The 26845-nt window shown below is 41.1% G+C and overlaps 1 protein-coding gene across 1 annotated transcript in view; it reads right to left on the bottom strand.

The window, feature by feature from the left end:
• Positions 1-809: 809 nt before the first annotated feature.
• CCN4 (cellular communication network factor 4) overlaps positions 810-26845 on the bottom strand; it is a 37623-nt gene continuing 11587 nt past the window's right edge. The window contains exons 2-5 of the mRNA XM_035319283.1: positions 6705-6984; positions 3691-3948; positions 1712-1905; positions 810-1185 (exon numbers count right to left, since the gene is read on the bottom strand). Coding sequence (XP_035175174.1) covers positions 886-1185; positions 1712-1905; positions 3691-3948; positions 6705-6984 — 1032 coding nt within the window. The 3' untranslated portion in view covers positions 810-885. The remainder of the gene's footprint in view (positions 1186-1711; positions 1906-3690; positions 3949-6704; positions 6985-26845) is intronic.

Genomic DNA, 26845 nt, shown 5'->3' with positions numbered 1-26845 from the left:
CTCCTCCTAGAGACCTGCAGGTCTGCACAGCTAACTTATGAACAATGTGGAATCCCTTGGCAAGAGGAATCCCCACAAATATGAGCTCTGGGGTGGGCATTCTGGGTTCAGAGCATTCAGACCGTCCAAGATGAAAGCTGGTAGTGAAATTGTGAAAATGTCCCTAGCATAATATACTCCAAGAGATCAAGAGACCAATGAGAGCAGGACACAGAGGATCTTTCACCCATCCTAGTGCAGTGAGACAGGGACTCCTCCTTGGCAGAGATTTCAGGAGAAATCATCTTCTCCTTAGGGTCTTCCCATGCACTTTACCATGGGATGGGATCTGAATGAGAATGATAGAGGAGGATTTCCTAAGGACTATTGTCAGTGTGACAGAGAATAGGCCTAGTTCTGAGGGTCACCAGCATCAAAGACTAGTCTACTGTGGGAAGTGAAGTATATGTTGATGCTCTTTTTCCAGCTTAGAACACATTATTCAAGAAATAACAGTAAGGATGTCTGAAGCTCTTGTCTAAGCTACTGACAGCCATACTTTTGCTGTCATAGTAGTATAATATTATTTCCTTTGTGCGAATAAACTTCTGGCCTAATAAATGCTAGTGCCAACGGGACTGTCATTTAAGTCCTGGAGTCTGTGCGTAGAGGAATTTCTGGCTGCCATTAATAGATGGAGGTCTGTTAGAGCTGAAAACCCTGTTTGTTCAAGGCCTCTCCAAGAACAGTGTGTCAAAACAAGGAGATTTAACATCCTAACTCAGGAAAAACAAACAAATAAATAAATAAATAAATTTGTACATTGGCACTGGATGAAAGATTCTCCTTTTATTTTAAAACCTCTGTAAAATCAGAGCAATGGGTCAATTCCAGCATTCAGCCAATTTAATTAGCAATTTCAGAGTAATCGTGATAATGAGCCAAGTCGGCAAAGATGTCATTGGGGTTCTTGCAGTTCAGGTTGCAAAAACAAGCATTGATCCACATGATTTTCCAGGAAATCTCAGTTCCATCTGGGCACTCAAACCTCACTTCAATAGTCTTGGACTTGTAGGGTGTGCAGCACCTGTTGTCTGTGCAGACGCCACAATATTTGGGTCTATAAGGACTTTTGCTCACACATCCTGAGATGGTGTAGTTCATTGGTTCACTGGCCCTGTAGACAGCCAGGCACTTCTTCCCAGGCTAAATCAGAGAACACAAAAAGAGTCAGATTAATATTCATTGTTTCATGATGACACAGGTGGGACATGCAAACCACCTTCCCGATACTTATCAAGTTGTGAAGCTCCTAGAAAGGATTTTACAGACCTGATCTAGAGGTGTGACAGCCTGACACTTTCAGACATATGAACCAAGAAGCTGCAGGTAGGATACTTGCAAAATACAGCTTATAACTGTGACCAGCAATGCACCATTGCTTTTCTGCTAGCTGAGTCACAGGTCTGTCTGCACCAGCAAGGCTTGGCTTGCCTTTCCTTGTAAGGAGCATTTTCGGCTGGAATTAAAGTTCTCAGGGGAAGGTTTTCATACTGGCATGTGGAAGCACAGGGAGGAGACATTTTGACCTCTGCATCACAGTGAGTCCACGTGTGCTTGCTAATTGCCTCTGAGTTCAGAAGTGCAGCTCTCAGAGGCCAGAATGCTGCCAAACATGTCTGACCCCGTGTCCAGGCAAAGCTCAGGGGATGCACGGAGAAACAGTCCCCACCTTAATGTGCTTGGTTATGTCCACCTCGCAGGGACGCATGTTGCACAGGCGACTTTCCTTCATGAGCCGGCACTGGTCGTTGTCATTGGAAATCCGTGTGGAAATGCCCAGCCCGCAGGTCTTTGAGCAGGGGCTCCAGGGCGAGGTGTGAACAATGCAGTTCTTCTGCCAGGCTTCATCCTCCCCCTCGTATGCTGCAGAGACCAGATTAACCGCACATTATTCAGCTGGGCAACTTTCCATATTAAACACCCTCACCCCAGCTCATTACACATTCAGGCCACTAACCCAAATAACTAAATCACAGTGAAGTGGCTCAGCATCCCTGCGAACCTCCGCTTGCTTTGTTACCTCCCCATCCCACCCCCTTTGCCGCTGACCTACTTGTGTCAGACCCTCAAGTGCTTGGGGCTGGAGTACATTTCTTTTTTTCTCTTTGTAGCCTCACATAAGGGGGTCCTTGTCTGGGGCCCCCAAGTGCTACCACAACGCAAACACTTAATTACAGTAGCCTGCACCAGTTGATGCAGAAAGAGATGAGATCTAATCTCACCATGAAGGGTTATTTAAGAGCCCATTCAATTGATTCCCTCTAGCAGAAAGTGGTCAACAGTCTTTGATGGACGGCTGAGGGGTTTGGGAAGCAGCCACTGCCTTTCATTGGAAAGAAGAGCAGCTTGAATAGCTCACAGGGAACTCGGGAATCACTTGAGAAAAGGGTGGGCTCTGTTATAAAAGCAGCCATCAACCCCAGGTCAGGTTCTTTCGCAGCCTCGGCAAAAGTCCCCACCGGTCTGCTGCTCGCAGCACAGCCCACAGGCACATCTCTGGTAGAAACTGCTGGGCTGAGCTTGCTCATTATAATGTTAATCATCAATATTAAATACTATATTTATAGTTATATTAAATACAACAAAAAAACTATCTTCACTTCTACTTTTAAGAGAAAAAGTTAGGCAAGAGAAGATGTATTGTGCTCATCTGAGGCCATAGTTCATGAAGAGAAAAAGCCAAATTCAGTAATAGATGTTTTGGATTTGGACTTAGTTTCAAAAGCTACCAGAAATAGTAATGAGAGCTAAACTCTGGTGGTTTTAACCCACAAAAAGGCTTTGTTTTTTACAACATGCCCATTGATGGAGAAAAACAAACAAACAAAACATACAATTAAGGAAACAAATCCTAGTTCCCTGTTCAGACACCCTGCATCTCCCTGAGCTCTGCTTTTGTGAGGTATTCTATAGAATGGGGCTAATGTGACTAGCATCACATTGCATCATAGTGCTTTGAAGATAAATTTATCGTATGTTGAAAAGCAGGCACATCCTAAAGTTTAGGGACCATGTGTGAGGCAAACAGTACCATGTCTACGTGGACAGCTAAGTGATCCTCACTGTGGGTGTGGGGAAAGAAGATAACAAATGACACATAACAGGTAGTTCAGTAATGACATCAGTCCAGTTGAACATAATTGCTAAAATGCTATACAAACACAAAGACAATTTAGCCTAATTTTAAAATTGTCAGTGAAACTTGTACTACAATAACCATTTTCAAGGTGTGTCTGAGTTTGGGATTATTAAGCTACAGGAGCTTTACAATCATATGACTATCGCAAAACAACCCAGACAGAAAGCCCCAGTGCCAAATTAAAAAGAGATAATTTTGCTTTCCAGAGGAACTACACTGATGAAAAACTGGTGAAGTAAAAAGGACTTGTCATATCTTAAAAGCGTGAGCAGATGTATGTTTCAGAGGGGCTTTTGTCACACAATCATGTTTAATGAGTCTCATACTGCTGCACCACTGGTGTTTGCATCTTCTGTGCTTCACTACACTCTATATAAGAGTGTCTGTGCCTTGCTCACACAAAGGCAAGACACTCGCCAAGTTTGACAGTGCAAGATGATGCTTTGGTTGCAGACACTGACTTCAGCTCTGTGATGGCCAAGGAGAGGTGCAGCAAGCTCCTGCCATACCTGCAGAGGAGATGTGGCGTGGAGATGTCTTCCTGATTTTCTTGGAGTCATCGCAAACCCACTGCTCGCAGCACTTCCCCGCCATCTTAATCAGCTTTGGGTTTGGGCACCAGACAAGGGGAGGGCGTGAGTTTGTGCACATGGGAATGCAGCCCACAGCCCCATTAATGCACGTGCAGTTGTATTTGCAGTTAGGCTGAAATGTGTCCCCATTATTATATCTGACTCCATTGAGGACGCATCCTACACCGACAATCTCTGAAAGGAATGAAAAAAAAAAAAAAAGAAAAAAGAGAGAGAGAGAGAGAGAAAGACACACAGAGCACCATTAAAATAATGCTGTCAACAGTTTTAAAGTGTTTCTTTACCAAGCTGCTCCCTGGGTTAATGGAGCCAACGTGGAGAAATGACAGTGCTGCAGTGATGTGTTCAGCATGACGCTGAGCCAAATGTGGTCAAGCCATCTAGGAAACTGTTTTTGTTTTGAATCACAGCAAAAATGAATCTTCTAATGCATCATGGAAAAAAAAAAAAAAAAAAAAAAAAAAGATTAGAAAATAAAACGTTTCATGCATAAACTCTCACTCAAATGATAATTTCATGGCACACTGTTACAAGATGTTTGCAATAGGAGCAATCCAAGTAATTAAAACTGACACTGAGTGAAAATTGACATTTTTAGGGGTGTATGAGAGGACTACATGCAGTTGCAAATATGGCATAGTTCTGTGTGACATTTGTACCCTTCTGAAGCAACAGTAAAAGGACAAGCAAGGTAGCAAAGGAGCACCTCAATTGGCATAGACTATATTTAGGTAATAAGAGCCCTACCACTCTATCATAAAACAGTTTCCTTAGAAAATAAAGAAAAACATAGTAATGCTATGAAAATTATTATTTGATGAATATTTGTAAATAAAAGCATGAAAGATCAAGCCTTTTCCTTGCCTCTGAGAAGGAATCATATTGATCCAGGAAATAAGACAAAATTTGTATTAAAAATATATTTATTTATTTATTTTAAGTTATGAACAATGATCTTGGAATCAGTGGCAGGAATCTAACGGAATTCAAGCTTCAGTTTCTCGTTTCGTCACATGGAGGCAGTGTGCACGCACTGATCGGGTTGCTCAAGTTTTATGTCTGGTCGGAAATGGAACTGGAGTGCAGTTGTGCTTCAAGGCCAGCACAAATTGAACTGCTGGATTAAAATCCACAAAAGCTCCCTATTTTTATAATGGGCTGAATGAAAATATCAGACAGAAAACCTTTCTTTTGCACAAAATAATTATAAATAGACTTCTTGGAACTTGAAGCACAGATCCAGTTTGTGCTCAGCTCCAGTATTGATAAAGCTTCAGCCTTTATATTGAAGAGTTGTCACTCAGTTCTGGAGCCAGAGCAGAGGGCTCAGTTATGCTTCTAGGTGCACACATGAATTATGACAGTTCAAAAAAAGAATGCTGGATTTCCTGTTGATTTCCTATCTGCTACAAGCACACCCCTCCAGGATTGTGCTAACTCAGACTCCTGAAGGCCTCACACATCAAGATGTTCACCGTGAGAACATCCCCAAGCGTAGACATAGGCATAATAGAATGCCTTCATGAAGAATCACACTGAGTCTGCCGTAAATTAGGCAACAGAGGAGCACTTCAAAATTGCAATCCCCACGTGCACAAAGGCTACCTCCCCACCTGGATGTGGGCTCTGCACCCTGCTGTCTCTGCTTCAGCGCACAGATAATCCAACAACATAAGGACAGCTGTAGTTACTCCCAGCAGGTTCCTATCTGATGTCTGGGCCATACTGCAACATGCCAGTCCACATATATCCTGATTTTCCCACAGTTTCACCCCATTTCTTTTCCTGACACTTGTCTTTCAGGCTCTTTATTTTCCACAAATTACATTGTTCCTGCAGTCCTGCATGGCTTGAATTCTCTAGAGCTAGACTTTTTGGCATCCAGCTGCAAAGCAAATTCCTCAAAGCAGTTAGCTCCCAACCCCCAGCACAGGAGTCCCACACTTGCCTTCAGTCTGCCTGCGGTCAGGGCAATATCTGGTGTACTCAGAATGGAATGATACAGCCTGTATACGCCCATGGTATGGGAAAGAACATGTCAGCACATCCTGTCATCCGCATCCACCCACATGCTGAAAGCAAGGGGAAGACCACAACTTTTTGTGGCAGCCAGAGATAAGCAGCTTCACCTTCTAACCTAGCTTCTCATGTCCCTCAGCTGTGCACACCACAAGGTCCTTCGCCGTATAACCAAAAATGTCATAATGGAGGTATATTGTCATGACAGTAAGGATGTGAACATGCATGGGATTGGGAAACCTTCCAGACCTCACTAGGCAGGCCGGGGATCAATTCTCCTACATCACAGGGCTGTTGCCACAAATGTACTAAATATCTGGGATGTACTGGAGGACTACAGATTATGAAATCTATCTAAGAAAGCAAACATAAAAGTAAACATGATGCAGCATGAAAGTCTTTAAAGAAGCCTAGGAAGGCTGTGGTAGCTTTGAGACAACACAGTTTGTTACCTTTTTTGTTTTGTTTGTATCCTACAAGGTGTGCTCTTCTTCCTTTGAATCCACTGTTGGGAATAAGCCGTAAGACTCTCCTTAGTGGCATACTTTTCATGCAGATGCCTATACTGCTTGTTGTTAAAGCCTGTTGCGCATCTACCCTTCCTATAGCCCCAACACACTACAGCACCTCTTCCTGTTACAGGGAATATAGAATCATCTACTTGCAGATCCAAAGACTTTCCAATGCTGGTTGCTCCTTGTTCTTGGCAGCAGCTAACCAAAGAGTAAGAATACAGATGCCATTTCTCATCCAGTCAACTGCCCTGAGAATGAAGAGAGCTATAAGGACATGGAAGAAGAATGAAGGAGCTGACGAATTTACAGTCAGGTATTTAATGAGATAAATTTCAGCTCAGACCAAGGGGAGCTGCCAAGGTATATCTAAGTCAAAAATATATGTACATCACTTACGTGCACATACTCCTATTTCGTACCTAGGTCTGTCTCCACTGTAGTCACAGTACAGGCCCCTGTGAAAATCACAGGTATCGGCCTCAGTGCAACTTTCTCCACGCTGCTTGGCACACGTCTTGCAGCAATCGCAGCCGTCTGTGACCAGGCTGACTCCTACTGAGCACCGAGGTGGGGACTTCGGACACTCGCACGGCCACTTACAGTACTGAGTCCGTGTGTAGGCCTCTGTCGTGGCAGGGACGGTGGGGGTCATGGTGGTGGAAGTCTGGGCAATGGCCTACAAACAAAGAAACACAGCTTGGAAACTGTTCCAGAGAAAAGGGGGCTGTGAACCATGTGGTGATATGTCCTTAATAAAAATCCCATCAGATTCAAAGAGGCTAAAAGGAAACCAAAGAGAAAAAAAATCAAAAAGACATTGCTTTTCTGTATAGCCCTTCTGATACCATCCAGGGGCAAATACTCTGCAGCTTGGACTGGCACCCAAACCACATAGGCCCAATTTGGTTGTATTCAGCCTTTTCCAGACCTCTGCTATCTGAACAGAGGTCTCTTTCCACATAGGAACATAGGCACATACGTCAAGACCCCTCTGATACACAAGAAATTGTGATATGTCTAGTTTGTGTCACCCCGGTTGTTTGGCTCTGGCAGAGAGTTATGCCACCCTGTAGTTGTTGTTGACTCTTCAGCAAGATAAAGGTCATGGTGTTGCAGTGTGAAAGCAAATGAGATGGGGCCCTTTTATGGCCTCCTCCTCCAGCTTATCCGTATTTGTGTGTGTCTTTCATCCAAAACAAGGTATCCCATAAATCCATGAGGAGACAGGGAAAAGGCCTGTGAGCCCATCACCTCCTCAGGCTCCTGTCATAGCTCAGGAACCTCTGTGCTGTGAGGATGATCACAGAATCATAGGATCACAAAATGGCTGAGGTTGGAAGGGACCTCTGGAAATCATCCAGTCCAACCCCCCGGCCAAGCAGGATCACCTAGAGCATGTTGAGCAGGATGGCATCCAGATGGGTTTTGAATATCTCCAGACAAGGAGACTCCACAACCTCTCTGGGCAACCTGATCTGAAGCCAATCCCCGTCATGGACCTTATATGGATGGCTTGGTCATTTCATCTCTTCTTTCAGTACCACTAATACCATAAGTGCCTTCTTACAATAAAACAGCCCTTTGACTTGAATAGGGACAAGATTACAGAAAGGCAAATAAACCTCTGAAATCAAAATCTGGCTAAATGGCTGTGAACGTTTTGATGCACAAGGACACCGACCTCTGTCAGAAACATGTTTTGTTCATCTCCACACCTGTAACAAAACATGCATGCAGTTCAGCTCCCTGAGAGATTCCCAGTGCTAAGCAATGAAGCTATACAATGTCTATAACAATTAAAAAACAAACAAACAAACAAACAACAACAAAAACAAACAAACAAAAAAAAAAAAACATGCATTTCCTCTAAGTACTGTGATGAACTTCCTTATCCATCTTTTGTAGTGCCCAAACAACCACATACTAAGGTTGTCATGAGGCTCTTAGGTCTTTCCTTTGCCCATGATAGACTCTTCAAAGTCTCACACTATAATTCCCATGAGGTTGCCTTGGTCTACACAGCCAAAAAACTGGGATATTTCTACAGTGATTTACCACCTACACCTTTTGGCACATTCTTTTGTTGTACATGGAGTCACTGTGGGCCATATAAGTTAGATGAGTGGAAATGAAGCTTCAGGACTTTAGAGTTTCACCTGTTAGAAGTGCACAAATATTTGCCATCATTGTAAGCATAAAAGGAAAAGTTTTATGGGGAGGATACTGCCAAGATTCCATTTTCTGATCTACACTTCCTCGTCAACTTAGAAAAAACAAAACCAAAAAATACAATATTAATGCAAAATATGAGAAGTGCTTTAGGAAATTGAGATGTAATGTAATGTAATGCAATGATGCCACTCCAGGACACAGATTTAGGTCACTATTACTGAGAAAAAAAAAAAAAAAAAAAAAAAAGAGGAAAAAATAAAAGAGAGTTCTGGGGTACCTTAGCTCATAGGAAAACACACAGAGGGCAAAAGTTCATTACCTTATGCACTCTGCTTCCTGCATGATATTTAACAGCACCACTGCATGATATTTAACAGCACCAGCCATGCTCATGATGCACGGAAGGGGCAAGTCAAATCAGTAGCAAATAAAATATATGTCTTTGCTACTAGGATTACTGCAGAGAAAACCTGAACTGTACATGCGCATCAAGCAGAGCACTCTGCCTGGACCCATGTGGTTCAGAAACTCCAGTTATAAGATTTGAGGGCTGCAAAGAATAAGTGTATAACCCTACAAAGTGCAGACAAGGAAAGTCAAACTCTAGAAACTGCTAAGATATTCTCATCTATTCCTGAATAACGCATACTGTACTATATAATCACTAGTGCCTCAGTGTTTTGTCTTATTTTCAGTTCCAGATGAATGAAAAAAATAAAAATGTTTTTCACTAGCTGTCCATGGAGAAAATGCAACAACCAAAGGTTCTGCTGGGAAAAGCATCTTCAAGAATAACCATCCCATAGCCCATAAGCCATCCCTCCATCCATCCATCCATCCATCTGTCCATCTGTCCGTCCAGATACCTCTGCACAGTTCTTTGACTGTCTTCTACAGCTTCTTTGCTAGCTGTCTCGGGTTGTATTAAACATAAATAAATAAATAAATAAATGAACAATCAAAACCTGCTACTGCTGCATTTGAAGATGTATTTAAGCGTCTCAGTAATTAGTTATCTTTTATTTAGAACACTAAATTGTTAACACATTGTTAATTGCTGCCAAATAGGCAATGTGTTTGCTCTGGGCATCATTCCCAATTCCATTAAGGCCTCCAGAATTGGCCTTAAAGTTGGCTTAAAACCACATTTAAACTCATGTTTAAACTAAAACATACCAATATAATTTACTCCCACTTTAAACCTCCTTGATGTTGCCAAAGTAGTTAAAAGAGGAACATTCAGATCAATGAAAAGCCTTGGCCCTTTAATAGTAGCATTTCTCATTCCACTCACAAAAATTTGAGTAGGTGCAATAATCTGTCACTTGAGAAGAGAGGCCTGCCTCTTCAAGTGCAATAAACCTATTTTCTTTGTTGATGAGTAAAAAAAAGTGCTCAATAATCAAATCCAGATATACAGACAAAAGTCACACAACTATTTAAATAGCCCATTGCCATGGCCCAACCCCATAAGTAAATCCCTTCATAGTCTTTTTTTCTATTGTTAATATGAGCAAGAAACAGTTCCCATGCTGTGAAGATAAGACAATGTCTGTGAATCAACACATGCAGCAAAGAGGAACCAATAAGTCCTGACAGTCCAGTGATTATAGTTAATCTGTGAGGGCTGAGACTACATTCTTGTAAAGGTCTGGGTATCTGGGAACCTTTTGGTGGCTCATGATAAACAGGAATTTAAAGTAAATTATTTAACAGTCCTTCCACTATAGCTAAAGCCTGAGGTGGCCAAGGAAGCTTTTCAAGGGTCCCTATAGTGACTTGTAGCTGTTGTGGATGTTGAATATACTTAGATATCCAGTGATGTTAGCTGAGTAAGCCATAGGAATGACACTTAGTGTAGAGCATCTTCAAATAATCTGTGTGAACAGGTGTCAAAATATGGTGACTCCCTTATTGGACAAATAGAGAAACCATGGAGAGATGGAAACAGAATCCTGTCCTAGGCTCCATCATCACCAAGTGTACAACATGCACGGCTTCAAGACCCTCTTCCTCTGCCCTCCGATGTCCCTCAGAGCTTTGCTATAGAAGAGGCAGTTGTGCAGATTTTTAAAATTCCTGGCCTTCCCTCGTCTGTATTCTGCTGTGACCACTGGGATATTTAAATCCCTTTGGAAAAGACATCCAACACCACTACTACAGTATCTCAAAACATTTTGGAATACTATTACTTTCCTATTAATACTCTGTAATGGTTCTCAGCAACTATCCTCAGAAAGAAAGCAAACTAACAATCAAACAAAAAAACAGCAACAACAACAAAAATCACGTATAAGGTTCTGTGAATCACATCTTCAGTGTCATTATAATGCATAAGAGGACAATGCTCTTCTATGAAAATCAACATGAGAGTGAAGAGAAAGTTCAGCATGATAATAAAGGAAAACATCAACAAAACACAGTGCTGGGGATTTGACAAGTACATTTTAAAATGTCAGAGAAAGTAAAAAAAAGTGTCTACTGTGATTTTTTTTTTTTTTTTTTTTCCAGATATTGGTAATTAACATGTTTTCTACAATTACTCTTCAAGCTTGGAGTCTGCAGATTTATGGTATATTTATGTTCTTGATTTATGCTGGACAAGTACCAAAATTACTTTCTTTGTACATATGCAGATGATATCATTTTGGTAGCAACAATTTCCTGCAAATTTCTGTGTTCATATTCAAGAGGACAGAAAGAGAAAATAAAAAATGACTGACTGCCTAGTAAGGTATACTTCCAATTTGTTGGAAAATACAATAATTATAAGTTTGTTTTAGTTTTGAAAACTGGAAAGACCAAGTTACAGTGTTGAACTTGGTGTATACACTCCAAATTGCAAGCCAGCCAGAGATACAGCAGCACTTTCACATAATTCATGAGGAAACCTCAAGCTCTGTTTTTAAGCCTTAAAGCACTAGATGCATTGCAATATATTCTTTCACTTCCGGTTCATAAATTGTTTAAAAATACATTTCTGTGTATTCATTTCACTGTTTCAATATTGTAAGATCTTACTCTTTTATTTTATTTATTTATTTATTTATTTGTTTGTTTATTTATTTATTTTCCCCAGGTATTTTCTCATCAAGATGAGGAGGGAAAAGTTATGCATGCTCTTCTCCACTTACTGATGGGTTAAAGCCTCAAAAGGATGGTGATTTCTAAATCCATTTCATCTGGCTACTGGCATTGCTGGAGAAAGAGTTATAAGAAGATGGCCTGCAGAAGTCAGCTCAAACCATAGTGGGTTATCACATATGCTGTTTTCTCCTTGACAGTAATTTTCTCTAAAAGGACTCTTGAGCCAATCCTTAGCTGCAAAAGTATGGACTGTGGTTTTCAGGACACATACTGTTGAGTGGACTCCTTTTAATTTCTAATAGTAAACACTTTAAATGAGTATTTTTAAGCTACATTTCTGATGCTGCCTTTCTGGGCGCATACCAGATATTGCTGATGGAGGGATAAATGTGATCTGGATTATTTCCTGCCATTCATCTCTGACACATTTATAAATAACAGTCAGTGAGAAAACCTTTATTAAAATGTCCTCCTTACTATAAAAAGGAGATTATGTGTTCACATCAGATGATTTGCATACTGACCCAAACAATCTTAACAATTGGGGTTTGTGCAACAAAGCCTGCAAGCAGCAGCTAATCACTCTTTAGAAATGCCTCTAATTTTTGTAGATTGACTGTCCTAAATCTGGACACTGTGGTTAATAACAAATAAATAAATAAAATTTAAGTGGACACCTAGGGATGCACTTCCAGGAAAAGGGTTGTAAATTTATGCTCTTCCTCTGCCAGGCGATGCATCTGCTTTCTCCTGGTTACATTTATTGGCTGAACTATTTAGCCAGCCCAAGTAGAAACACCTGTAGAGCCAACTCCAATACCATGTAAATGTTCTCAAAAACTAAAATAATTTTAAAAAGCAGCCCAGGAGGCTCCAACTCACATCGACAGAGTTGCAAACAACTTAATACCAACCTGGCACAGTGCTGTTCCCAAGGGAACTCAGGGGTTGGAGCTTAATAAAGAAGTTAAAATGAAAGAAAAAATGAAATATAAACAATATATTGAATGAAGCCACATAACTTTCCATGTCTCCGTGTCATCTCTGGACAAGCACATAGATTGCTTAGTGTAATCACAGAATCACAGAATAGTCTAGGTTGGAAGAGACCTCCAAGATCACCGAGTCTAACCTCTGACCTAACGCTAACAAAAATCCCAGCAGAAAAAAAGGGTTCAACAACTCAGTGCATAATCCTGTCTTTTCACCTGCTTTAACCACATCTAAGGTCTAGATTTATCTTTCCAATATACAGTCAAAAAGGGAAAAGTGTTGTTTGGATATCTGAAGGGGGGGCATAACCCCAGATATAGGGAAGTACTTTATCAGCCTCTCTAAAACAAAGCTGTGAAATTCAGGTCTTCAGACACTGTTAACCAAAGCATTTTCACCCCATCCACAGAAAATGTGAATGCCCACCATGCAACCACTCAAGAGTGGCAAGTTTGCATTAACCTTGACAGAAAGGTAAGAGCACTGTTGAGGGTCCAGTCTGAAAGCCTTGAGAATCTTGCTGCTCTCAAACATATGAAGAGTAAAATTTTGTAATATTCTTCCGATCCAAATATCCTATCCAAATTAATTTTCCCCAAAATTACACGACACTTTCCTGTTTAAAAAATACTCCCAAGTCCAGTTAAGGTGAAGAAAAGCAAAGGCACAGAGCAACAAAGAAAAGGGATAGCTTTATTTCACTATACAATAGGTAACATAGAATTATAGAATGGGTCAGGTTGAAAGGGACCTTAAAGATCATCCAACTTGAGCCCCGCTGCTATTGACAGGGATACCACCCACTAGATCAGGTTGGTCAAGGCCTCATCCAGCCTGGTCTTGAACACCTCCAGGGATGGGGTATCCACAGCTTCTCTGGGCAACCTGTTCCAGTGCCTCACTACCCTTACAGTGAAATGTCTAATCTAAATCTATCATCTTTTAGTTTAAGATCATCCCCCATCCCCTCTTACCCTATCATTATCTACCTCAGTAAAGAGTCCCTCTCCATCCTTCTTATAAGACCCCTTCAAGTATTGAAATGTCACAAGGAGCCTCCCTCCTCTTGTCCAGGCTGAACATCCCCAGCTCTTTCAGCCTTTCTTCATAGGAAAGGTGCTTCAGCCCTCTGACCATCTTTGTAGCCCTCATCTGGACCAGCTCTTCCTTGTGCTGGAGGTCCCAAACCTGGATGCAGTGCTCCAGGGGTGTACTCAGGAGGGCAGAGTAGAGGAGGACAATCACGTCCCTGGACCTGCCGGTCACACCATTTTTGATGCTGCCCAGGACACAGTTGGCATTCTGGGCTAACATATAAAAATTATTCTAAAAGGACAAACCATTTGTGATCTTTCCATGGTAAGAGTTTTTCTGGTACATAGATCCCATTGCTACAGCAAAGGCACCAGTCTATGGAAACAACTGGTTATCCTGTCATGAGAAACAACTGAGTTCTAAATATTATACAATTTCCACACAAATGACATTGCATCTGTCTACAGTCCTCTAAGTGCCCTGAAATACAAATGAGAAGGAGAAAGAACAGGACACATATGGCATTTGTGACTATACACATAAGACAGTGAGGCAGGCATGCCAAGGAAGGAATATTTTGAAGGCTAACGGGTTCCAAGGGATTACAAGATAGATGCTGGAACAAGGAAATAATGTGGGACAGCAGGAATTTAGGTGCAGCTCAGCAGAGATGGTATCTCACTATACATTCCTGGGGTGTGATAGCAGGAGCATTGTTCAATACAAGGTCAAGTCCTGAGTCTCTGACGGGCATTAGTAATGAAAAGCTTACATCAATGGCCTTAAGCCAGGCCATCAAGGCAGAAGCTTGTTTTTTGGTCTTGCTCACTTTGAACTTTGGAATGAATATTGTTGAATATTTGCATTATTATCACACACAAGACAGATGGGTTGACAAAGAGTCAGTTCTAATATTTGCATTATTATCACACACAAGACAGATGGGTTGACAAAGTGTCAGTTCTAACAGCAAGATCAGTAGTAATCACAGTACTACCAGGCCTTCCTCACTTTTATGTTCTTGCTGCAAATCTCAGAGTCCCCATGAATTCTCAGAAACTCTATCACAAGATAATACTAGTGAAAAGTGAGCTAGCATCAGGACAGAGATATAAGTCAGATTCTGAAGGACATGTAATGCAAGTGAAAAATATGATTACTGGGATCCTAGATTTCATAGAGCAGACATGAGTTTCTACTTTATTAAAACTGATCCCAGACATGAAATCTCCATAACATATTGTAAAATAACATACTCTGAACCCAGAAAATGTAAGATAGTTTTACAGATGTCACGTGCCACTCAGATTTATCCTTCCTGTGCACTGTAGGTTGAGCAGAAATGAATATTCTGCATGAAGCATAACGTTCAATATCTTAAAAAAAAAAAAAAAAAAAATCCACAGTGAGTCAACCTTTAATATTTCTAGAATCTGTGAGTGATGAAAAATCAACTTCCCATAACATTATTTCATAAAATATATCTGTGGGAAGAATGTAGGCAGATGTTTGGAATAGCCTGTTTTAACTTAGTTTAGACAATTGCAGAGTAAAGATTACATATATTCACTACTTCGCCAAAATATTGCTTATACTAGCAAACTCAGTGTGGTCTTTCATTTTCTTCACTTTTTTTTTTTTTTTTTTTTTTTTCATTGAGTGTTTAGAACAAAATAACTTCTCTGTTAGAAGGTGACTTGATGTTTCATAAGTGTTCTTCTAGTTAGAGTAACACTTGATAAGAGTACAGTGACCTAAAAATATTTGGACATCCTTAACAAATTGACACTGCCACTACATACTCCACTAATTGAGATATTAAACAACATATTTTCTGTGTTTTGAGAACATTTCAAAGTCTTGCACTGCACATGTTCCATCTGTGCAGCTAATGAGCTCATCTGGTAAAACCAGCTTGAATTAGAGTTTGAAAACCATCAGAGAACATCTGGAGAAGCAACAGAGTAGAGTCTCCAAAAGGGATGAATAGACAAACTTCAATTTTTGGAGAGTGCAGGGAAAAAAAAAAAAAAAAAAAAAAAAATTGCATTTGGATAATCCAAGTTCATAAGGTTACAAATTATCCTAAAACTGTACAGAACAAGATGTTGACATATGAGTCATGGGTTGGGTGACAAAAGCAGTATCATAGGTCCAGCTCCCAAATAAGATCATACTGTTTCAGTGTTTTACTTTGTAGTTACCCATGTTCTGCATTTGCTTATCTCCTATTTTTCAGTCATGACCTTGAAATCAAGGGAAGATGCTTTCTGTCCTCTTACTCTTACACTCTGTCCCAAGATGGGCAAAAAGCAAAGTAAAACTAAAGCTTCCCCTCTCTTCTCCCTCCCCTCCCCTATTTCAAGAATAGTGCAAAAAATTTGGTGGCATTTTTCCAAATCATGTTGGTTTTCATGATTCTTCTGTTCAAAACAGAAGTCTGCATTTTTAAATGTCAGCAGTTTTCTGCCAATATTTCCAATGCAGAACGTCTCGACTAAAAACAACTTTTCATTTCAAAATTTCCTCATTATTTAAATTTGCAAATCTGTAACATTTTGCTTGACCTAATATATGCACTTTCCTAGAGCTGCTGATAAACTGATGAAGTTATACATCCCTACTTCCTTTAAATAGCAATTTTCCTCCTAGGTCAAGCTTCCACTGCTGTTTCCCCTTGGCTTTGGCTTTCCAAGTTGATCTTTTTTTATTTTCAACTTTCAAAGTGTTTTTCTCCTTTAAATGCATACTAAGGGCTAGAAACTTCTGCAAAGCTTTTGACACTGTCCCCCATGATATACTTGTCCCTAAATTGGAGACACTTGGATTTGACGGGTGGACCACTCGGTAAGGAATTGGCTGGATTGTTACATTCAAAGAGTTGCAGTCAAGGACTCAATGTCCAAGTGGAGATCAGTAACAACTGGTGTTCCTCAGGGGTCAGTATTGGGACCAACACTATTTAAAATCTTTGTCAGTGACATGAACAGTGAAATTGAATGCAGCCTCAGTGAGTTTGCCTATGACACCAAGCTGTGTGGTGCAGTCAACATGCTGGAGGGAAGGGATGCCATCCAGAGGGACCTGGACAGGCTTGAGAGGTGGGCCTGTGTGAACCTCATGAAGTTCAACAAGGCCATGTGCAAGGTTCTGCACCTGGGTGAGGGGTAATCCCAGGCACAAATAAAGGCTGTGTGGAGAATGGATTGAGAACAGCCTTGATAAGAAGGACCTGGGGGTGTTGGTGGATGAGAAGCTCAACATGAGCTGGCAGTGCATGCTTGCAGACCAGAAAGCCGAACATATCCTCAGCTGCATCAAAAGCAGCATGGCCGCCAGGATGAGGGAGGTGTAGCCTGGTCTGGTGGGAGGTGAAATTAGATGGGCATTAAGAGCCCTTCCAATCCAATCCTTTATATGATTCTATGACACTTCTCATTTCTTCAGTGCTAATAGTTTGGTGGAATATGGAAAACAATCTGGATTTGGTGAGATTTTAGTAGATTAATTCACTTTTTGGACTACTGTTTGTGGCCTCACTTTAAGTGGGATATCAAGGAAATGAGCTGTGCAGAATTTATCAACCAATATGGTCAGATACCTAAAGAACATGAGCCAGGAGGAAGTTGCTGAGGAAGCTGGGTTTGTGTAGGCTGGAAAAGAGGCTAAATGGTATCAGCCCACAGCTACTTGAAGTTGAGATAAAAATGTCTGAGCCAAATTCTTCTCAGTGGTAACGGAGAGCATATAAATGAGCAGCAGCCACAAACCATAGTCAGGGAGGTTTAATCTGAATACCAGGAGGGCAACTTCTTCACGAGGAGGTAAATGCAACCCTGGGTCATCCTGAACGTCTGAATCCTTGCTTGTTGGACTAGAGACCTCCAGAGGGCACTGATGACCAATGTTTCTGGGAATGTGTGACTGCATACTTTGTCAAAACCAAGCGTGGAATACGCCCATAAACCCAAAAAAGAGAACAAGATATCTTCACCAGTTCAGTTCTGCATTTAGCCAAATAAAATCTGGATCTTGTACAGACAAATAAATAAATAAATAAATAAATTTCCTTTTCTTATACAATGTATTTAATGCAGAAAAAAAGATTCCTGTTTTGTAGATCTATCTCCTCTTATATCATGAGCACAGCCCAAAACGCTATTTGGCAGCTAATTATTATTTTATCTGATAACAGGAAACCTTCCATATGTCTGGTTTTATAGCAGGAGGATTTCAAGACAATAGAGGGAAAGAGACTACTACTGTTTTAATGGCCCCTTTGGAACACATGGCATGTGCAGATTCATCCAAAAAACATAACTGCCATTTAATGTAGTGTCATATCATTATATCAAAGCCACCTCAAGACTTTCAATGAAAGATGAGCAGTAAGACTGCATTGCTAAATCCATGTGGTTAAGCAAAAAACAGATGGAGCCTATAAGTTGTTTGAATAAACAGCAGCATTTCCAGGCACTCATAGTGAAAGAATATTTTGTCTCCAAGAATGGCATATTCTGGCAGCTCTAGCTCATAGTATTTGATGAAATCTGTGAGACAGAAAATGAAGATGAAAGAGATATAGGTCAGTAGCATTCTTAGGACCAACAGAAGATGCCAGGCTTTTGTACGCTCTAGAAGGACCTGAAGCTATTTCCAATTGCTGAGCAGAATCATCCAGTTTGAAAAGTCTTATCTTACCCTTTTCCAGGAAAAGTTGTGGCAAGAACCTTTTGTAGCATCTGAAGTGAATTAGCTCAGTGTGTGCAGAGGGATCAGTAAGGCAGCATTAGTAGGTTTGAAGCAAAGGCATCCGTAACAATATCTGTTACAGCCTGATCATCTGAGCTGGATATAGTCTGATCATACTTCTGAGAAGAAAGAAGCTTTTCTTGGCCAATACAACATCCCATTAAAACCAACGGAATGGGAACAAGGGATTAGGGAAAGGATGAGAGATGCAGAACCTCCCTTATATCCCCTGGAAACCTCTCTGACCCTCGTTCAGCATGTATAATGGTATCGCTATATTAGGAGGCCTTGTGACACATTCACATCTGTGAAAGGTTCAGCTGAGATCACCCACCATGAGATCCCCTGAGAATAAACAGATACTTCCAGACGCCACGGACTGATGCTTATCACACTGAACTTCCTACACCCAGGAACATCTGTGCAAGAATCTATGAAATCATCAGTGCTCATTGCTTGCAGGTAGAAATAAGTATATGGCTTATCAGAAAATGGAAAAACAAGTTCCTGTTATTGCTACAGATGATATGGGGTTACTAGCAAGTACGGAGGGCTTAGCATTATTTTATAAGGCTATGGCAGAGTAAGAAACCTTAATCTCTGTGTAAAGTAAAGTGCTTTAATGAAAAACAGACTCTTCTTTTAAAAACTGGGCTTATTAGGTAAATGGTTTTGATTACACTAATTTGGGCAGATATAAGGAAGAATGAAGAAATGTCAAGAGCTGCAGCTCTCCCTAGTAGTGACTGTGCACAGTGTGCAAAGACTGACAGCAGAAGATTCAGGGGGATAAAGGAAGTATTTATGGTATTAAAAACATATTTAGCTAGGAACAGCAGCATTTAAATTAAGGAATGGAAACAGAAGTTGAAGATGATGGGATGCATCCAGACCACAAGAGTTTTGCCTTATATTCTAAACAGGTGCCAGGCATCTGGAGGTCTCTGAAAACTGAACTATAGGTGTGCTAAGATTTTTTGCATGGGGGCGAAAAAAGGCTTGCATTGTCAGGAGACAAATCACAACCACCACCTGCCAGGTAAAGATAAATGAAATGGTTAATATAGTGTGGGGAATTTGGAAGTGAACACAAAATAAAAAGAGTGCCCATGTTGTCACAAAGAGGGAAAGGAAACTGAATACCTTCTACAGCCTCTGCTGACAACCCTTCAGACTCTCCTGGCACCTCATTACATTGGCAGCATGCATAGCCAATTCTACTTCCAACAGTCAAATTTTCTGTCTTCATCATAAATATAAGTTCTCTCCGCCTATTGCAAAATCCTAGAAAGCATTCCCATTACATTGAGTGCTATAAAATGATTCAGAAAAATAGACATATATCCAAGTAATCCACTTCAGGTTCAGAGATCTGAAGGAAAGTGTACAACAGTGCACAGCACAGAGCAGATGCTGCTTTTAATCAATTCCTCAAGGAAATGAAGTATTGAATTCCCTGAGGACACGTTATCTTCCTAATTGCTTTCTTCCTGAAGCTGCTATCAAGCCTTTAGCTATATTATGGACGACCAATGTCAAACAGCTGCCTCTTAAAATCTCCCTCAATGGATTTAATTAGGCATTTTGTCACTGTGTTTTAGAATGTGCCAAAAAGGAGCTCTAAAAGGAACTCTGTAGACCTTTGCTACAGTGATGCCGAATGCTTAAAGGAGGAGCAAAGAGCAGAATGTGAAGCACACACTTCTGAGCTTTTCTTCTGCTGACTTAAAAAGTAAATATCTACAGAACAATAACAACAACAGACTAAAGACCTTTAAATAAAAACAGAAAAATCAATAGAAATGTAGCTGCCAGCACTGGATGAGGTAACATGCACAGATCCACTCAGAGCAGAGCTGCAAGGGAGTCTGTGCACACATACACCAGGTAGACATCAAACCAAAACCATGACAACCCACAGGCTAGAGAAATGATGAACTGCTGTATGCTCATATTAGAGGTTAAAGAGAGACTATCATAAACAATCTTGCCAAATTTATGGTGAAATCTTTTAGCAGGGGTGCAGTGATCAGCTAAAGGCCTCCTTCTCAAAAGCTTTGCTGAGCTTATATGTCCTAAATCCCTGGAACAAGCCCAGCCTAACTGAGGGAATTTACTGGCTCCACATGTGGAGCAGAGACATTACTTGCCAAAACATGTGTACAATGACGGTTCACACAGATGATATTAGAGATCATGAAGACTAATGCTGCAAGGATGAAAGAAACCGGTAAATAAATCTGGAACTTGTTAACTTTTCTAGATGGTAGTCAAGACCCTGACGTAGATTGAAGTATGGCTTTTGTAAGCAGAAGGGAGAAACTGCAAATTGAGTACACTTAATGTATTCATCGTAACAATCCTGTGCCTATTTTTTATGATCTGTATGAGAGACAATAGCCTACCCAAACAGTTTATGGTCTACTGAAAGCACCGGTGGAATGAAGCTTCCTATTTCTTTAATATCTGGGAAAGTGAGATCTATTGATATTCTCATCCAGCTCATCAGGTCAGTCTGAGTTGGATGTGCAATGCTGTATGGTACCTGAGCCCAGGGGAGGTATACAAGGACATTGGAAGTCTACATAACTGAATGCCCCCTATTATGAAACTAAAGCTGGCATCAATCTGGTACAACTTTGTTCTTCAGGTGAGACTGACTTACCTGGGAAGCATATTAGAAATCACACTCATCATTGTTTTCAGTCAAAACCCAAAATAATGAGACAATTCCTAACAGGGCATCTACTAAGAGAAAGGTTTACTAGCAGGGAAAAACATTACATACTTTGATATAGAATCATAGAAAGGTTTGGATTGGAAGGGATCTTAAAAATCACCTATTTCCAACCTCCCTGCAATGGACAGGGAAACCTCCCACCAGCCCAGGTTGCCCAAAGCCCCGTCCAGCCTGGCCTTGAACACCTCCAGGGATGGGGCACCCACAGCTTCTCTGGGCAGCCTGTGCCAGTGCCTCACCACCCTCTGAGTGAAGAATTTCTTCCTTATATCTAATCTAAATCTACCTTATTTTTGTTTTAAGCCATTCCCCCTTGTCCTATCACTACACCCCCTGACAGAGTCCCTCCCCAGCTCTCCGGTAGTCCCCTTTAGGCACTGGAAGGCCGCTGTAAGGTCTCCCCGGAGCCTTCTCTTCAGGCTGAACAACCCCAGCTCCCTCAGCCTGTTTTCATAGAAGAGGTGCTCCAGCCCCCTGATCATCTTCATGGCCCTCCTCTGGACTTGTTCTAATACTTCCATGCCCTTCTTGTGCTGGAGGCCCCAGATCTGGATGTTGTACTTCAGGTGGGGTCTCATGAGAGTGGAGTAGAGGGGGAGAAACACCTTCCTCAAGTTGTTAGCTACACTCCTTTTATTGCAGCCCAGGATACAGTTGGCTTTGTGGTCTGCAAGCACACATTGCTGTCTCATATTCTTTTTTCATCCACCAATACCTCCATATTATTACTCATTTTTTGAATGCTGCTATTAACTTAATCTGATCTACAGGCTCAAACAACCAACCAGCAAGCTAACCTCCATGTATTTATTAAGAAAGAAACAATGCTGTTTTCAAGACGAGTCCATCAGGAGGGCAAACCTTTGGCATGAGTAACAATATGAGGGTCAATTCATCCCATTAAAGGCACAAAAATAAACTTTTTCCTTCTGCATGAATGTAGAAGCTACTCAATTTTTAGAAAACCAAGAGGATATCTGACCAGCTTTCTCTCAGAAAAGGCCAGAAAGAAACAAGCCCTCTCACAAGACACATGCAGTTCTGTTTATCTATGAACATAGCTGGAGAGCGAAGGCGAGTGGGAGGAAATCAGATCTGATTGTGACCTAGAGCTGCTAATACAGTAAGACATGGATACAAATAAGATTACTATAATGAGCCAATATAAGCAGCTAGCTTTTAACAGCAGTTGCTTAAGAGAAGGGAGGTTCCTTTCTAATGCAGACCACATAGCCACTCTGTTATTGCACAAGGATGCATCTTGTTTGGTTCTTGTAGTTATTGCAAATGATACCTGGCAGCCAGGAGAGCGTGACTAAAATATGAATGCTTTAAAAGAATATCAGCGCTAATGAAGGTCAGATGATTTATGCCGGAAAGTTAATTTAGAGCTAGTCAACAAATAAAAAACACCAAGAATCAAGAACGTATACACAATAGCTCCAGAATTGTCCCTGCACAACTCACCAGCTTATTTTTCTGTGTTGTAAAAGACTGTAGAGCTGGTCAGAAGCAGCTAACATATTTGTGAGACACTCACTCTTGCACTGATGAGATTATGTGTAAAAAGCCCCACTCTCCTTAGCTTCTTTGTGCAATTAGCAGCACTCTCTACTGGATGTGAACCCCAGGCCCCTTTCCTGAGGGCAGAGGAGGAGACCATTGCAGTGACTACAGAAGAGACTTGACAGATGCTCTGGGCAAAATGCCTAACTTCAGGGCAGCTCAGGCTAGAGAAAGTGAACTCTAGATTGAAGGAATATGGTACAATTTCTCTATTTGAACTCAGCTTTCAACCTCTCTGTATCTGCAGAACAGGAGTGGCAGAACTTCTTTGGCTATAAGAAACAAACACTGAAGGTTGTGAGCCACCCAGACCATGAAGGAACACACAGCTGCCACCAAAACAGATCACAACCAGAGAGTAAGGGCAAGGGAGACACTAAGAGAGTTCCTCTATGAAGATGTCAGTGTTAATAGGAAGAGAAATGAAAGCCAGAGCTGCTAAAGGGGCTTTACACCTTTTAACAGGCCTAAACCAATTTTGGTTGTGTGTCTGGGAAGAACAAATCTCAACTCACCCACAGAAAGATCAGGAGTTGGTGAATATTTGCTGAATGTGACTTACAGAGGTCTGGTGGATTTCGTGTGCAGGGGGGAGCATCTCAAATCCATCCATTTTAGCAAAAAGACAAGGTTTCAAAGTGAACCATTTTGTTCACTAGAGAGGAATGACTACGTCATATCCATCATATTCCTCAGCCCACATACACTAGCAGCTCCACATCAGTTACAGAAAGGGTTTGCTCAGGTGGCTGCAGCAAGATGCAGCCAAGTCACCACCAATGGGTGGGATACCACTGATGCCATCAACTGACTTAGCCATTGCAACAAAAGAATGAAAACAGAGACAGGTGTGATTTTGTTCTGCCCTGAAGGGCTGAAATACCCTTGGTATGTAATCTGTCCCAGGATGAAGTTCAGCACACACTTTCTTGACATATATGGGCAAAATTCTCTTTACAAGGCTTGGTATCTTGGTTTTCTCCAATTTCCAGGGAATTTATCGATTGATTTTTAAGTACTTTGAAATAAAATAAAAAGTTTTAACTACTTTCTCCTTCATGAACACAACACCAGAAAGTGGGGGTTGCAAAGGAGATAAGTGTTTTCACCAAAAGCAAGAGGAAATCCTGTTCTTTCTGAATAAAGTGTTAAACCACAACAGGATGTGAAATGTGTGGGACGTGTGAAGAAAAGAAAAAGCAAAAAAAGGGTGCCCTGGATAGAGAATAGAGGGGAAATTTGCTTTAAGGAGAGAATCCAGAGATGCTGAAGCAACACAACCACAAGATTTGAAGAGTTAAACTATTCTCTGTTTACTGAACCATTGAGTAGGAAACATGCAGCTGAATCAACAGGAAAGTGGAACATGGAGTCAAAAGTGCATTTTTTGACTTGTCCTTTTATTCCCTAAATCTTCCAAGAAGATTAACAGTTGAGATTTAATAACAAAAAGAAAGACTTCAACTGCATATGTTCTGCAGCAACAAAGTGGAGAGCCTGCTCCAGTGTGCTGGCAGCTGAACAGAGCTTATCAGCAAGAGCATCCACTTCCCAGGCCACAGCCAAGAAATAAAGCCTATTCAAGGTTTAAGAAAGCTCACATGATGGGAATTTACTGTCTGGAGGGTGACTGCCAGGCCCTGAGGATGAGCTGATGCAGAAGCAGCCAAAGCTGCCTGGACCAGACCTCCCACGACTATCCATCTCTCAGCATACACCCCCAAGTTCTGCCTGGTCTCTAGATCACTTGTCTCCCCTCTCCCCTACTCTGCTAAGCTGAACAACCCTAGAATGTTATAGTTTTGATTTCAATTTTCCAGCCAAGCTCATAGCCTCAGAGGAGTGTACAAATCTCATCGTTTTCCATTTGGATTCAGATGAACAGTAAAGAAAAACAGAGAGATACTGAAATTTTTGTGTGGATCCGGTCTCAGGTTCTTGACCCTACATGGAGTTTCCATTAGCTTTCCAGAAAAACAGTTGAAACCAGTATTTTGATTGTAACACACAAAGTTTAGATTTTTTTGTGGGTTTTTGGTTTGGTTCCCCCCCACACACCCTGTTTCTTTTACAGAATCAATCAGTTAATGTCCTGTGCAAGCTTGGGAAGATGTTCATTGTTTGAAACTCCTCTACATCATGAAAAGGATAAAAAAAATGCACGAAGTACATTTGACTTTTTCAAAAAATGAGCAAAAAAGGTATGAGTTTTGTCACTCACATGGTATTTAGGGTATCCTTCCTACTCGGCCTCTTTTATTGAGACAAAAAAAAAAAAACAACAAAGCAAACACACAGTTAAGTGAACATTTTACAGAGTCTAATGTAAAATGAGAAGGAAAAAAAAATATATATATATATATTTTTGCATTAAACACATTTATATCTTATGCCTTCGACTAATAGTTTTAAGCCTGCTACAAACTGCACTTTGGTTAAGGGCTGACCCTTGAGGACCAGGGTCTCACACCCCATGTTTAGAGAGCCCACTACCATTAACTCCAAAACAGAAGGGAACAGATGATGCTTGCTTTTTTTTTTAGTGGCAGTTCAGTAAAGGATGACTGGGTTTTAGGCTCAGTTTGCTACACTTTTATGTCCTGTCTTTAAGAGTGATTTAGATCCATATCTGTTTGGATTTTGATTTTTTGTTTGTTTGTTTTCCCCCATATGATTTCCCTATTCGGGGTAAATAGTAATCTATCAGTTCATCCAGTAGACCTGAATATCATCAGATAAATGCTATAGGTAGCAGTTTGGCAACAGATGAATGAAAATGATAAGGAATGTACACTACTGTAGTTTTAATAGGGTTAAAAGGAAATAATTTGACCAGAAAAAGCTTCAAAGATGAAAGGACTTTACAAAGCACTGGGGATTTCCACAGGCAGAATCTGAAAAAACAGGGAAACTGCTAGGAAGCAGCAGGTACATTCATAACATTGAAATCATTCAGAATGATTATTATTAAAATACCTCATATATATTTACTCAATATGAATAAGGAGAGAATAAAATAATGTTTTTGTTCCAAAACAGTGCTTCTTCACCATGGAATGGGGGTTCATGCAGAAGTTCCCATCCGCAGATGTTCTGAGATCTTCTTTGCAACTCTGAATTTAAGAGAAACTTATTTTTAATAGTTTGGCTGCTTGATAACATTCTTTAAAGAAAACCTTGAATTCAGTTTCAAAATATTCACCTTGGTGTTCTCTCACAGTCATCAAGTTTCCTTGCCCTCTGCACTCTTGCCATGGACAATTTCTCTACTTCTTGTCTGTATTGGCCTGGATTTCCACGGAGCTCCACATTTAAAATCCTGCAGACCTGGCAAGGGAAGGATTCTCCTTCCTTTGGCTCCTACACCGTGGCTAGGAGCACAACTGAAATACTGAAAAGGAGCATGGCTTGGCCCAGAGCATTTGGCTTACGAGACTTGCAGAAAGCTTGTTACACCCTTATGTAAGTTTGCAGCACCTTTGCATTGCAGCACACTTCTGCAGCAGGCCATTTTCTTGTGTTACCGTTATGAGAAGGATGCCACCCGTCTTGTCTGGGTTCTACGGCCTTGGCCAGCCCTGTGCTGTAGCAGTGGGAAGCAGTGTGCCCTCCATACTGACCAGATAACAACGTGGGGTCCTTTCACATGCTTTTTTTTAGTGCCTGTAGCAGTGGCTGAGCAGAGCATCGAGGCTGGGGAGCCAGCAGGATTGTAGGGAGCAACAGCAAAGGTGGGCTTGGGGGTAAGACATTAAGTCCACTATGACAGGCTTGATGGCCAGGTTAATCCAAAAAACTTTAAAGGGATACTTGCCTTTTTTTTTTTTTTTTTTTTTTTTTTTTTTTAAATCAAGAACCGCTGTAGGAGGACAGCAGTCAGCAGAGCAATGGCTGCAAACGTCTTGTCCATGCGCTATGAAAAAGGAGGACGGGACGGGGTGCGGGGTGGTGAGGGGAACAGGCTGTTCCTGAAGAGCTGGCTCAGAAACAGCTAAGAGAGCAAACAGGCAATGGGGAGGAGGGAGGCTTGGAAGAGGACAGAGCCAGCTCTCAAATCAGCCTGGGCTTTGCATGACAAACACTATTCCAGACACATTTGAAGCTCAGATCCTGTTTTAATATGCAACAGAAAGCCCCAAAAGGCAGCTATACCTCTGTACCTTCCCTCCAATCCCCAACAAATGAAAGCTGA

The sequence above is a fragment of the Oxyura jamaicensis genome, chromosome 2, assembly GCF_011077185.1.
Source record: "Oxyura jamaicensis isolate SHBP4307 breed ruddy duck chromosome 2, BPBGC_Ojam_1.0, whole genome shotgun sequence".
Classification (NCBI taxonomy): Eukaryota; Metazoa; Chordata; class Aves; order Anseriformes; family Anatidae; genus Oxyura; species Oxyura jamaicensis.
This window is presented reverse-complemented; position numbering and strand designations above follow the sequence as displayed.